The sequence below is a fragment of the Cydia strobilella genome, chromosome 18 (assembly GCF_947568885.1).
Source record: "Cydia strobilella chromosome 18, ilCydStro3.1, whole genome shotgun sequence".
NCBI classification, from domain to species: Eukaryota; Metazoa; Arthropoda; class Insecta; order Lepidoptera; family Tortricidae; genus Cydia; species Cydia strobilella.
The window spans coordinates 8048732-8064049 of NC_086058.1; the positions used below are offsets into that span (position 1 = coordinate 8048732).

The window sequence follows — 15318 nt, forward strand, 5'->3', positions numbered from 1 at the left end:
TCCCCGACCGGAAGATGTATATATTGATTATTAGGGTTTTAAAAAAAAAGATATGAAAACACTTAGATGTGAATTATATTCCCAAACAATGAACAGATGCACATTTTTACACAGCACTTTTCCTTATAAAAATTATTTAATTCTTATTTTCCTATTTACAGCCATGACTTGAATATTGAAATCTTATTGGTAAAGAAAGGAATAAGAAATTAAAATGACCTTTATTCGGATTTTAGAAAACACGCTTCGCTAACGAATAACAACTTATTAATTTTGGTAATTCAATTAAATAATTTAAATCGATCAGTGGAGCGATATAGAGAAGACATTCGACTGTTTCAGTCTTAATTCGATGTTTTGTATATTATGTATGTCGAAATACATGGCACTAACATGAGAATCTAAGTACAAAATATGTTTTTTATAGGTAGGAACGATATAAGTAAATCATTTACATTGTAAAAATTAAATGTAGATACAAAAATATTTATTTTTATAGCTTTATAAAAAGCAAATCACTCGGTATTTGTACATATTATAGCAAATTGCAATACACCTGAACTGTATCATGTCGTGAAATTATTTTAACTATATAATTAGATGCTATGGACCTGCATAATCCGTGGATTTGCAAATCTACGACTAATATAGTCCCTCAATTAATAGTAAACATTACTATAGAGGCCGGGAAATAGGGACTTGTCCGCCGAATGTTATGTAAAGCGCGATTTTATGATCATACCCTTATGTTCATAAAATCGCCTCGCTGCCTGCTGGCTGGTTGACTAGCCGGTAATGCGAAATAATGTGGCCGAGCCGAGGTATGTTGTACGAAATTTATTGCCGGCGCGCCTTGCGCGCAAGTAATGTTTCGCGGCCTATTATTATTACAGCGACTTTGGAGCATGTTCTTCAACACAATTTTGTTCCATCGTGGCATTACACGTCGCAGGTCGCAGTATTTACAATTAGATTGAGTGGTACATTAGAACATTAGTCATTGAATTTTACCTGACAACGCCTCTCAATATATTTAGAGTTATATGATCCAAAAGTTAGTAGATCAGGTTTAAGCTGAACAGCCTTTTTTTTTCAGGGAACTTTATTCATGTATGAATGATGTTAATACAATGATGCCAGGATTAACACCTAATGAATATGGGCGTTTATAGTTTCTTTAGAAATGTGACCACTCCTACAGTATAAAATCGAATTTAAAAAAAACATGTGTCCATGTCCGTGTTCCATGAATGAGTATTCATATTCACATAATGTAGGGGCTTTGCTTAATGTATATTCATGCATGTCGTGGGTAAGGTAAATAAAGTTTTGTCTTGATCTGAAACTCGTGTTTGATTGTCGCTTCCCAAGTACTTGGCGCAGTCGGTAGGATCCCAACCTAAGCTCCCAAAGGGAATCTGATTTTCAAAGTACTTGCGTCAATCGAACACGAGTTTCAGATCAAGACAAAACGTCATTAATTGTACGCTTACCCACAATAATATACATTAAGCAAAGTACCACATATAATACCATATTATTGCTATCTAATTTCTTATTTAATTTAATAAATATTGTGATATATGTATACTCGTACAGTATTTTGTATTTTACAATGTCGCATTACTTTCATTTGGGTACCAGAGGTAGGTTACTTACTTTAATAATATCAAAGCCAAATCTGGTTGTATTTTAAATATGTTATTAGTTACAAAACATATAAACATATTGCCATTTATATAATAATGAGCTTTGTAGTCGTACTACATTACATTAGGTATAATACAAAACGTTAACATCACAGGGGACAGACATGAGCTAACATAGACAGTGTGTATTTCAAAATCTGAGGATTATAGTTACATTTCACTTACATGATGGTAAGCATGTCTGTATATGCTGTGGCTGTGCCCAAGAAGCTAACCTATTCTTGCCAACATTCATGGTTGGGCAATATAAAGATTCTCAAACTATCGACTCAATTTCAATGCTGTAAAGGTTCACGTGATAATTTGCGTTCCGCGGCTGTACCTGATCAGTGATCACTATTGTATTAGCGGCCACTCGACGGCATATTCAAATTTTATAAATGCCTACTTAGAATAAAGCACATTTAAGTGAGTGCGAATATACATTGTTTATGATTACATAACTATTTTATCCCATGAAACATGATTATAATTTACACCATATTAAAATTTAGTTTACTAATCCTTTATCAGTATCAACGATTTTTATATTGACTACATATATTAATATGGTTTTCCAATAAGGGCCGTGTTGCATAATAAACTACAACTAATATTACAAGCGGAACTCCTTTTCTAATTTCACTTATTAGAAATGGAGTTCCAACACTGCCAAGGAGATGTTTAACATTACTTGCGGTAGTTTTTAAGTTTCCCCCCAGATGAGCAGTATTTACAAATTAATTTTTGTCTTATCGAAAACCTTATACACTGGCGAACAGGGAATATATTAGGGAATATTAGGGTTTCGTGTACTCCACATTGTTGGAAGTAGCTGTCATAGTCTAGAAGTAGGGAATGCAAACCGGTTATAACCGTAACCGAAACAATCGGTTATAACCGGTTATTTGGCCATTTTTCATAATCGGTTATTGAGAGTTTAAAATAACCGGTTTCGGTTATTATCGGTTATTTCTCGTATGACATTTTTGCATTTTTTGCCTATAGTTTGCTACAACATACAACAAATACCAATTGACATTGACATATAAATCCTGAATTTGTTAATTGTAATAAACATATAAGTACGCAATGATTATTAAATAACATCACATATATTTCAAGTCAAAACTAAATATATGCGGGTCTACCGGTTAACAACAGACATAATAAATAGTGCTAATACTAGCTGCTAATCCCGAAAATACCACGATGGTCGTCACCCGGCATCGGCAACCGACCCAGCGCCGCTTTCTCTTCCTTTGTTTATTACCGTCTTATTGTTTAAGAATCTTATGTCTCTTTCGCACTGTGATAAGGAAGGGTGGTTTAAGCTAATGGATCTACCTGAGCGGCTAAGTTAGAACGTCAGTCACCAATCTGTTTATCGGGAAATAGCACATGTTAACGCATTCGTACTATTCGTAGATGTATACTCTTGTTGACTTAACCCTTTGTTGATTATTAAACAGTAGTAGTAAACTAATTAATATAGCAAGTTAAGATTTTTATACACCGATATGTGATATGAAACATGTAGATTTGAACTGTTAATATTATATTATAATTTATATTATATGATTAGTAAAGTAACCATATAATTTATATGGTTACTTTACTAATGTTGATTGTTAAATTTTAAATAATAATATTCATAAATCTCTTTAAAATTGATAAACCAAGTCAAAATTAAGCTTTTGTTTCATTTGCTATGCCCGATACCTAGTTTATACCGTTATTTAGTGATATTTACCCGTTACATTCAGTAATGAAAAATAACCGGTTATAACCGAAACCGGTTATTTGTCGGTCATAACCGACCGAACCGACCGACCGGAATTTGACCGGTTATTGCATTCCCTATCTAGAAGTAAATACACCGGGAAGCAGGAAGTGACATCATTTTGATACTGACAAAGACAAGTCCTAAAGCTGTCCCACGCTCATCGAGAAAATCCCAGGCGAAGTACGAGTAGGTAACTACAGTAATCATTCCAATTCCATCGTTAGTCTGTGTCTATATTTTAGGCACGGACTGATTGTGATGACGGGTATCCTTAGTAATTATTACAGACAAGTAATCTGAGGGCCTACCGCGAACACCCAAGTTCGCAAATTGCAGGCATCTTTCTCTTAAACACCTATTAAGGCGTAGTTAGAGTGACAGAGAAAGATGCCCGCAATTTGCGAACTTCGGTATTCGCGGTTATAGCCCTGCATACGCGGAACTACCGCAATGAGAATGGGACGCACCTAAAAACTACTGCCCTTATTCATAAACGTCCATCAAACCTACTTTTTAAAAATGATATTAACTTGGTTTTGTCTTTTTCAAGTTTAATAAGAGAGATACATGAATTCTAGTAGCACAGGTAAGATAAGTTTTATGAATAAGGGTGTAAGAGATTGCGTTATGCCCGAAGCACTCGGGATTTGGGGTAGGGTCATACGTTGGCGCCCAGCAGCCGCTCGTCGGCCGAGTGGTCCTCCTCCTCGGAGGCTGACTTCTCCTTCTTTATTGACTGGTATCTCACCTGGAGAGGTTTATCCGTTCGTAAATGCTAAAGCAAACCTTTGCTCAGTATATTGATTTTTGTCTGATGATATTTAAAAGACGAATATTTAAAAACATTACGTTATAAGATTTTAAATATATTTTATTTTTGTCGTAAAGAAATCGGTTGTCAAAAAGCTTAAAATAGCCTTTTTTTCAAGTATGAAAATTATGCTCCATAAATATAATGAAATGAGGGCAAAAACAAAAATATCAAACCGCATGGATGACGCAGTTGCAATATAAAAAAAATCATTTAACTAAAGAGACGGTACGGAATATACAGGCTGGCAAAAAATAAGTGCATTCTCGTTGCCAGGGAGGTTTTGGGATTATACTGAGCAACTTTCATTATGGGACCAACCATAGAAAATGGACCAGCCAAATCTTTTTTCGCGATTTCGGGGCCGGTCCCATAGTAAAAGTTGCTCAGTATAATGAATTAATTTCTAATGTAAATAATGTATATACTTAAATATAAATTGTGTTCTCAATACTAACATAGTGATAAGTACTATTGTAACTAACCAATCATTTATGGATAATTGATGTCCGAAATAAAGTCTTAATAATAATAATCCCAAAACCTCCCTGGCAACGGGAATGCACTTATTTTTTAGTCATCCTGTATAATTTATGACGTTTGAAATAACTCAGTATTAGGTATTACTTATAGCAAAAAATACCTACTATAGTATTTTTCAAACTGGAAGGGTACGATGATATGATAGATGTCATCTCCATACAATTTATAACCTAAAATGCCAAATGTAGCAAAATTGTATTGAATTGACATCTATTATCGTTTGAAAAATACTATAGGTACACATAGCGACTGTCATTCTTACAAACTAAGTCAAATTAGAATAAAATTAAGAATACCGTTTAGCTGAGGATTTTCCGCGAGGTTACCATTTAATTCATAGACATATATCACATATGTATATATTACTTCGTAAAGACTGGCCTTACGAGCACTACGAATGGGGCCGATACATTGGAGTCAAAATCGCATTTTATTACACCAGCGCTCAGTCGTGTGACTCGTGTCGTGTGGCGAATTGCGCAGTGGAAAGGCGTCGGTGTTCGGTCGGAATTGTATGCATACGCTTATACTTTGTTTACACCAATGGTGACGCCTTTCCAATGCGCAATTCGCCACACGACTGAGCGCGCTGGTGTAACTATAAATGCGATTTTGATTCCAATGTATCATTCGTAGTGCTCGTAAGGCCGGTCTTTACGAAGTATAATATATGTCTATGATTTAATTCAATAGTTCAGGTCTGCTAAGTCCTGCGCAGCATATTTATACCTAGGCAGATCTTGAAATACCGATTCAACTTATAAGTTATAACATAGGTATAACAATACCTTAGTAGGTACTAGGTACTTAATGTTATAAGTTGAATCGGTATTTCAAGATCTTCGGTAAAGATCAAGATCGGTATTTCGAGTAACAATACCTAATCCTCATACCTATTAGCCAAACAGTAACATTCGTAAATAAGTACATACACTATCTCATGTTGTGACACTATTATTAGAGGACTAGCTGTTATCATTAACCCGAATTGGAACGTATAAAAGTATCATGAAAGTGTAGGTATTTGATAGTAATGTATACCTCTAAGCTAACAATTCCAAGTATTCTATTTCTTCTGTTCAATGTTGATGTTATGTAAGAAAATATGACGTATTATAATTTTAGATCTATACGTCAGCCATCGCGGTACATATTATCTGGGTCATTATTATTTTGTCTCATCTCATGACGGTTAATATATGGTATTGTTATTAATTTGATGTGTACTTTATATGAAACATATACATATGTCACTCAGTTATCAGCTTAAGCCCTCATAACACGCAAAGATATATGTAACTCCGCATCATCATTCGCTTGCCCTTGTCCCATTCACTTGGGGTCGGCGCAGCATATCTTTTTCTTCCATACCTCTCTGTCGCCCGTCATCTCATCATTCACTTTATCTCTCACACAGTCCATCCTCGGTTTTCCTCTCCTCGTACCACCCAACATTCATTCGTAATACTTTTCTCGTAACATAATATGACTTTCATCCCTCCGCATCACATGCTCGTTCCACGATAGACGATTTGCTTTTACTTTTTCTGTTATATAAATAATTTAAGTAGTCTAAGAAAAAACGTACCTCAGAAAATCAAGAAAAATGTATGCTCGAATAGATGGCGCCATACCTTTGGCCTATACACGACTAGATGGCGACACCGTTTCATATATTTAACAATTTGAACACATATCAGTGAAAGAAGATGGGTCAAAGTCATATGACGAAGGCGTTCTAAAAATAATAAAAAATAATAAATCATTTAGGTATCCATATATTTTGATATTTTTGTTCGTTTTCAGTTTTAGTTTTAATCCTGTGTCGAAAGATGGCAGTATATTTACTGTGACTACAAAATTTACTATGACAATATTGACAATAACCCTCTATACCTACACTATTCTCTTTGTCACACCACACGGCCGCGCAATGCTATACACAGCGCGGCATATAGCTGGCTACTCGCTCCATTTTACATTCACAAATTCAAAATTGCACATGCACAAGGTGGCAAAAAGGCCGAATCACACGTAATGTAGCACAGCTTTCGGCACCCTGCGTAATGCCACATCGCTTGCGTTGCGTGTCCTAATACGCATGCGCTATGCGTACACGCAACGCAAGCTATGTTTAAGACGAAAGTGAAGTACCCGCGCGAAATCGCCTTTTCATACAAACATAGTCCTCACATTCCTCTCTGGATATTAACATTATTGAAAAAACATTGACACCATTATTTAATTTTGTCGTATATTAACCACAACTATGCCCCTACTTTTTTTTTTTTTTAATTATTATAAGAGGAATTTTAATAACAAAACTTCCGTGAGTCACAAACATATTAAATATATTAATAACGGGTCAGTACGGAGTGAAACATGTCGAGCGTTTTCGACTTAAAACACGTGAGTGACCCGTTATTAATATATTTAATATTATAAGAGGAACATTTAAAAAATTGAACGAAAACTGTTTTTCGCTCCAAATTTTTACAATAATCAAAAAATCTAAAAAAGTCAAACGTAGGGGCAAAGCTATGGTTAATATACAACAAAATACATAAAAATATTTGCATAATTTTAATATCCAGAGAGGAAAATGGGGACTACGTTTGTATGGATAAGCGGCCGTCCCCGTTCCTCTAATATCCCCACCACAATATGCTCCTTGCGCTGCCGCAATGTTTCCCTCTCTGGCCACACACTACTTTCCTCACGCATTTTTATGACGGTCCTTTGACTCGTGCCATAAAAACCGACAAAATAGGGAGCGGTGGGAGGAGCATGACTAACATGACGAGTAACGATTCCAAACTACTTCTCGCCTACTTTCCTCGCTACTTCCCATGCCACTCGAAGAGTGTGTGACAGGGGTATAACGATTTACACACAGCTGCAAAAGTGCATACTAACTTAATGAGTGGAATTCGTTTATATCGCAGCGTACTACGTAGGCGAACAACACGCGAAGCGGCGCGGCGCGGAGCGGGGTGAATCAATCCTTTGATATATACCTGTAGAAGTGTTCTACGTGGGCGAACGCGAACGCCGTGGGCCCAACGCGCCGCGCCGCTTCGCTTCGCGTTCGCGAGTGTTCGCCTACGTAAGACGCAGCGTAAGCAGGGAGCCAGAGTGACCGAAGCAGGACTTGAGCGCAACGTGCTGAAATTACGCTAGCGGCGCGCCGCGTCACGTCACGCTTGCACCGGTGGCCGCGGTGTGGTGAAGGCTTAAATAATTACATAAACTGGCTAAAGATGGAATGTTGGCTTACCTTAGATTTTAACTTCGAACTCACTCCTCTCGGATGATACATCAGGAAGTTGTCTGTCACCCAGAAAATTAAAATCTGAAAAAAGTGAGAAAAAAAAACAGTTTTACTAAAATTCTATATTCGGGACAGGTGAAACTAGAAAAAAGTAGTATGTTGATATTAGGGAATGCAATCCCGCATGAAGAATTCAATCCCGGTATTCAGCGGGATTGTCAGTCTCAGTTCCGCATTTAAGAGCGTGATTAATCTCGCAAATTGCATGCGGGATCCTGGTATCCCGGTATTGCATTCCCTAGTTGATATCATTTCATATTTATCATTTCATGCGTTTTTGGTATTCTGAGAAACTGGTGTTTTGACTGTTTTGAGAGTAAAAAAATAACATTTCGCGAAACCCCAAATGGCACTTTTGCGAATTTGGTACTATCAAAGATATTATAACTCCGTAATAGATGGATACAGTCTAAGGAAAAAACGTGCCTCGAAAATCACGAAAATTTGACTCTCGATCAGATGGCGCCACTAGTTTTGGCCTACACTCGTATAGAGGGCGTTGACTGTTTCGTTTGTTATTTATAATTTTAACGCATACCAGTGAAAGAACATGGGTCAAAATCATATAAAAATAATTAAAACAAATAAAAAAATAATTTATCCATATTTAAATACATTTTAACGTATTTTTTTAAATCTTCATTTTTAGTTTTAAAGTATGTCGATAGATGGCAGTGAATTTACAGTGGTTACAAAATTTACTATGACAGTACCGCTCTATCTTATTATATCCTCATTGGTACTATGCTACGAAAGGGTAGGTAATTATTGCTACATCGAAAGGCTTCGAAGACGTGTTTTGTTCACTTGAACAAATATTTGTCAGGTATATAGTTATGTACAGTCAACGTCAAACATATGTTTAAATTGTTTGTCTTATTACAAAAGAGCATGGAAAGCATGGTGCAAAAGTGTAAAAATATCATTGGCGTCGACTGTACCTACGCTACGAAAGGGTACGTATACCTACATGTTTGGATGTTCCTACCTCCCATGTCAATTTTTGCGCTTTTGAATTTGGAACTTTCTTTTATTTCTATATGAGTTCAAAACTCGAAATTAATTTGTACTTGTACAAGTACACGGGGACTTACGAGGATAACATGACGACGCAAATCTTCAGCTTGGGTCTGAGACTGGCGACAGCGGCTGAGTGGTGAATACGGACTTGGTGTACGTCGGGAATAGATGTCTCACTTAACTCACATTGACAAAGAAGGCTATGATGAGCATAACGACGGCCAGCTCAGCTTGGGGTCTGACTGGCGACAGTGCGGCAGCGTGGCGAGCGCGGACTCGGTAAACGTCCATAATAGACGCATCACTTAACTCACATTGACAAAGAAGGGTATGATGAGCATAACGACGGCCAGCTCAGCTTGGGGTCTGACTGGCGACAGTGCGGCAGCGTGGCGAGCGCGGACTCGGTAAACGTCCATAATAGACGCATCACTTAACTCACATTGACAAAGAAGGGTATGATGAGCATAACGACGGCCAGTTCTAACTTGGGGTCGGACACTGGCGACAGCGGTAAGGTCGCCAACGCGCGCGCCACGCGCGGCAACCGCAGTATTAACGCTAGCGCCGACTTTGCGAATGTTGCTAGCGCGGCGTAAAGCACGCATTGGCAGAGCCATGCTGAACACATTGGGGGCTTGCCTGAGGGAAAAAAGCAAAATCGCATTAAGTATATTTGAGATTTACGAAAATATGTATTTACAATGCCAGAGCCACAGTAACGGGAATACGGCGATTACGGCGGCAAACGCCGTAGATTATCGCGATAATCCCAGTGTGGTCGTATGAAAAACGTCCATTTAACGCGATAATTAACGCGTTTCCCGTTAGTGTGGCCCCGGCATAAGGGACATACAATGTAACATACATTAGGAAACTCATTCATAAGTACACCTTGCTCACATGCATGTACATTATTGTACACATTCATAATACAGTGTAAACTCCATATAACGTTACTCGATATAACGATTCACTCCCTATAACGTCGACATGTGTTGCCTATAGTTGTTTTACTTTAATATTAATTTCTCTCTATATAACGAAAACTCTCTATAGCGTCAAAAAACGGTCCCTTGAGTATCGCTATATAGAGTTTACAGTGTATTTTTCTGCTATTTACATGTGTGTAAGGTTACACATGAATAGTGATTGTTCTTGTTTAGAATGTTTAGAGCTTGAACTCTCTAGCGGGGGTGGGATATGCATGCAAACCCAAAGATGTGACAACAACCTTTTTTGCATAATTTAAAAACATTTTATATGTAGGGTAATTAAACCTCAATAAATAATAAAGCAACTCACCATATTCCCCAAAATTAATAAGTGGGATGTCATAATGTCTAGCACAGTACTGAGCAAGCCTGATGCCTGCCCAAATGATGAGTAACCCTAATGTAGAGTCCACCATGAAGTTCACTATGTACCTGCATACAAAAAAGACAAAAAGTATTAGAGGATGTTCTCTAGTATTGTTTTTTTTATATGTTAAACCTCTTATGTAATGTAACATTGTATATTTTATTCAATCCATGAGTTTTCTTACCAAGTACAAGTGTTTCCTTCAAAATGTGGAGAGATCCAAATGTTAGCTGCATGTATGATTAGAGCGCCCAGGCCTTGTTTAGAGGTGTCATAGAACCAAATGAGCCATGGCCTTCTGGCATAGCGGGGCTCACAAAATCTTTTACCTAAAACAAATAGTCATAGTCAACAAGTTTAAACATTTTTTTAGCAGTACATAATTTCTTTCACAACAAATACAGGGTTGGGCAGATTAAGTGTCCTAGTTTTGTACTGCCATTTTACTTAAATATAGCGAAACTTTTTTTAACTATGTATATTATCTTTTATTAATCGAGAATTTATGCGTCTTTATTATTTCTAGACGCCAGTTTGATATCTTTTGTTTTCAACATTGACGCAAAACGACAGCTCGTTGTAAATTTATACAAGCAAAAATTCAGACCGTGCGAGATATTTAAGAAGCCATAACATTTAGATATTAATGTAAGGTTCATATCTCGGTCCATTATGCAATTTAAAAAGTACAGGATCTTCAAGAATCAGGCCCAAACCTGATCGAAAACCATTTGTTCATGTCAAAAATATAATTAAAAGCGTTCGTGAGCGTATTCGGCGAAATCCAGCCCAAAGTACAAGTAAAGTCACTAAAGATATGAAAATATCCCAACGATAAATAAGTTGTATATTATGACATGATCTTGGATTTAAGGCCAACAAAACACAAAAAAAAAACATGGATTAACAGATGCCCAGAAAAAAACTAGACTGAAAAATTGCATGGACTTGCTAGCTTGGCATAAGGGTGATGAAATTATTTTTTCTGACAAAAATATGTTTCGATTGCAAGATAGCCACAATCAACAAAATGATTGTGTTTACGGTGATTCATTGAGGGATATTCTAGTAGACAAAGTAGCCATACAGCGGTTTCAAAGTGCGTCGGCTGTCATGGTATGGGGTGCCATATCACCTAGGGGCAAACTACCACTGCTGTTCATTGATCCAAGAATAAAATTTTACCAAGACTATTATTAATTAAGATTTAAGTATTAGTATGTATGATACTAACATATTATGGACTTTTGTTCGAAATAAATTATTATTGATTGATTGATTATATTCAGAACATGGTGCAGGGTAATTTAGCTAGAAAATATCCGATAGTTGTATGGGGACATAGGGATGGCTATTATTGCTTTCAACAAGACAGTGTCCAGTTTCACAAAGCTAAGCGTACAGAAGACTGATGTCAAACAAATTTGACAGATTTTATACCATGGCAAGAAAGTCCTGCATCTTCACCAGACTTGGATCCGTTGGACTTTTCTATATGGGGATTAGGGAATGAAATTTCGGTTAATAACCGGTGTTTCACCCAGCAGATGGGATCTGCAGTCAGCCCCAAAAAAAAGTAAAAAAAAAAACACAAAAACAATAATAACCTGACTGTAGAACAAATAAAGCTTCAATAATAAAAAAATATTTAAAAAAACCGGTGTTTTCATACAATTAAAAACCAGTTTGCATTCCCTAATGGGGATACATGCTCAGCAGGATTGGGAGCACACCGGGAATGAATTTAAATTCATTAAAGCATCGGTTTGTCAAGATATGGGACGATATACTAGATGAGGTAGTGCGTGCCGCTTGCAACTCATTCTATGGTAGAATGTGTAAAGTTATACAGGTTAAAGGAGAGAAAGAATTTATTGAAATTTGTTTTGTTTTAAGTTTATGGCCATTTTAAACTGTACACTTAATCTGCCCAACCCTGTACATTGGGTGATATATGAAATAAATAGATGTATAAAACAGTATATTCTTTTATTTAGATTTAAATATTACTAATTAGAAAGGCCCAGTGTAAAAATAACCTGTGCAATAACATTACATGTAAGATAAATATGTGTGACATTTTCAACCAAAAGGTACCACATTGTCACTTTTCAATAAGGTTGATTTTCAATTGAAGCTATATGGAAATAGCGCCTTATTGACAACCGACAAAAAGTACCCTTTTGTGGCACATGTAGAGAAAATAAGCAACCAAGTTTCAAAACAAAATTTGAATTGGGTAATAATTTTAAAACGTAGTACCACTATTTGTGTTCGATAAAATTCTGCTTATTATTCAAAACAGAATCAGTATTCTATAGCCTGTAATTGGCATATTTACAAATTGCATTAATGTCATCGCATTGCAATACGCAATAAGATTCGTAAACCTTGACCTGTTGACTTGTCGAGAAAGTAGGAGGTATCCTTACCGATCAGGCATGTAAACGCCAAAACCGCCAAGAGAAATTGCATAAACCAGCCATAAGTGTCCGTAAGTGCATCTTTCGAGCAGTGGAACTCGCTAAAATATGTACTATTATTCATTGCACTATTTTTATAATCCAATAAACACGTTCACTGCACTAATATTATTAAACACATGTTTCGGTGAACTGAATCACATTTTATAGCTTTCTATACGATCGCAATGTGTTGGTTTTAAAATTCTGAATAGTTGTAAAGTTGAATATTAAAACTAATATAAAATATATACAATAAACATTATTCGGACTTTTTTTCGTATTGGAGAAAGATGGGTTTACGGGTGGTTGACGGATATACGGATTACAAATAACAATGACAGTTTGTGTTGTGAATGACGGTTTAAACGTCATAAATGGGTTGGCAACTGTCAAAGGTTTGCATAGATGGCGCCATCATAGCTTGCCCCTTTTTTTATGAGATTTGGCTTAAAGGGCTGGCATCCAGGGCATAAAATTCCATTAAAAAAACCATAGATATAGTATATACTATGGATGGTATAGAAAGGATCGCAATCTCTTATGGTAGAATTGTTGTAAAAGTGACCGCGTTAAGCTTTAAATAATAGTTCCTAATCTCTCCGGTGGCGCTAGTTAGGCTCTGGGACATGAGTATAACATGAACCATATAAGGCAACAAATAACGCGACCAAATTACGTAGGTTGTTTTTGGTAGTATTTCGGTGTATGGTGGCGCCGCCTAATTACTGTTTTTTGATGGACACTTTTCATACATAGAGATTTGGCTCCTTTATACAGTCTCCATGGTATATACAACAAAAAAACCTGAGAAAAAAACAAAAAATTGACATTTGGATTGACACTATTGACAGGGCAAGCTATGCTGGCGCCATCTGCTAAATACTTCGACCGGCCAACCAGGTCCAATGGTTCCTCCACACTCGTGCGCGAATCGCGGCGCGAAGCGTCTGTAGCAAAGTCTGTAGTCTGGAGCGTGTTTAAGGCCCTATAAGCACGAGAGCTTAAAAAGCGTGCGTGTTCGATGCACCATAAGTAAGAGCGAGAAAGAGATATCGTTTTCTCGCTCTTACTTATAGTGCGTCACTGCGTCACACACGCGACGCTTTTTAAGCTCTCGTCCGAATGGGGCGTAATGGTTGTCAAAATTCAAGTCATTATCTTATCTGTGCCCGTATAAATGAGCCAAATCTCTATGTATGAAAAGTGTCCATCAAAAAACAGTAATTAGGCGGCGCCACCATACACCGAAATACTACCAAAAACAACCTACGTAATTTGGTCGGGTTATTTGTTGCCTTACATGTCATGGAGACTATATAAAGGAGCCAAATCTCTATGTATGAAAAGTGTCCATCAAAAAACAGTAATTAGGCGGCGCCACTATACACCGAAATACTACCAAAAACAACCTACGTAATTTGGTCGGGTTATTTGTTGCCTTATATGGTTCATGTTATACTCATGTCCCAGACCCTAACTAGCGCCACCGGAGAGATTAGGAACTATTATTTAAAGCTGAAAGCGGTCACTTTTGCAACAATTCTGCAATAAAAGATTGGCATCCTTTCTATACCATCCATATTACATGTTATACTCACGTCCCAGAGCCTAACTAGCGCCACCGGAGAGATTAGGAACTATTATTTAAAGCTGAAAGCGGTCACTTTTGCAACAATTCCGCCATAGGAGATTGGCATCCTTTCTATACCATCCATACTCCAGACTATGTGCGTGAATCGCGGCGCGACTTCGCCGAGAGAACATCACATGAATCTAGTATAACTGGATCGGTCATGAGGAGTGGGGGAAAATGACCGAACGGGATAGTCTTATGTATCTTTCAGTAGGAGTAGCAGAGAAAGCGCCGTTATTGTTTGTCCTTGTCATAGTTTCACTTTTCCACCGCTGCCACAACCGAGGTTGTGGCAAACAAATAAGTACGTGACATGTCATGTTTGTTCGTTGCTTGTTTAATTATCGTTGTTTTTATGAAATTGTGCTTTCTCTTATGAAATATAGTGATGGTTAGCGTTTTGAATGCTTGAACTTTGATAAAATACTGGTGAATTGTTCTGTAATCGGCTGTAATAGCCGCTCTGAGCAAAAATATGAGATCATAACCTTTCACACGTAAGTACGGTATTTTACACCTTCCTCTTAACGCAATATGTGAGAATAACATCGTAAAATTACGTTACACTCAAAGCAATGTAGAATCAAACGATTTCAATAAAAATATCACAATTATTTACGCAAATTAACAAAACATTATTTGTAAAATTATCCGCCCAAATTACGTAGGTAGGTAGGAG

At 37.0% G+C, this 15318-nt stretch overlaps 1 protein-coding gene across 2 annotated transcripts; it reads right to left on the bottom strand.

Moving 5' to 3' along the window:
• Positions 1 to 57: 57 nt before the first annotated feature.
• On the bottom strand, positions 58 to 13323 carry LOC134749528 (store-operated calcium entry regulator STIMATE-like). 2 transcript variants are annotated; one of them, XM_063684493.1, is made up of 6 exons: positions 12974 to 13323; positions 10726 to 10870; positions 10485 to 10606; positions 9622 to 9821; positions 8106 to 8180; positions 58 to 4249 (listed from the first exon to the last, which is right to left on the bottom strand). In XM_063684493.1, exons 1-6 carry the CDS (start codon positions 13086 to 13088, stop codon positions 4133 to 4135), a joined length of 774 nt encoding a protein of 257 aa, XP_063540563.1. In that variant the 5' UTR covers positions 13089 to 13323; the 3' UTR covers positions 58 to 4132. The 2 variants fall into 2 exon arrangements, with proteins under 2 accessions (XP_063540563.1, XP_063540564.1); XM_063684494.1 differs by having other exon boundaries at positions 58 to 4222; positions 12974 to 13322.
• Positions 13324 to 15318: the final 1995 nt, after the last annotated feature.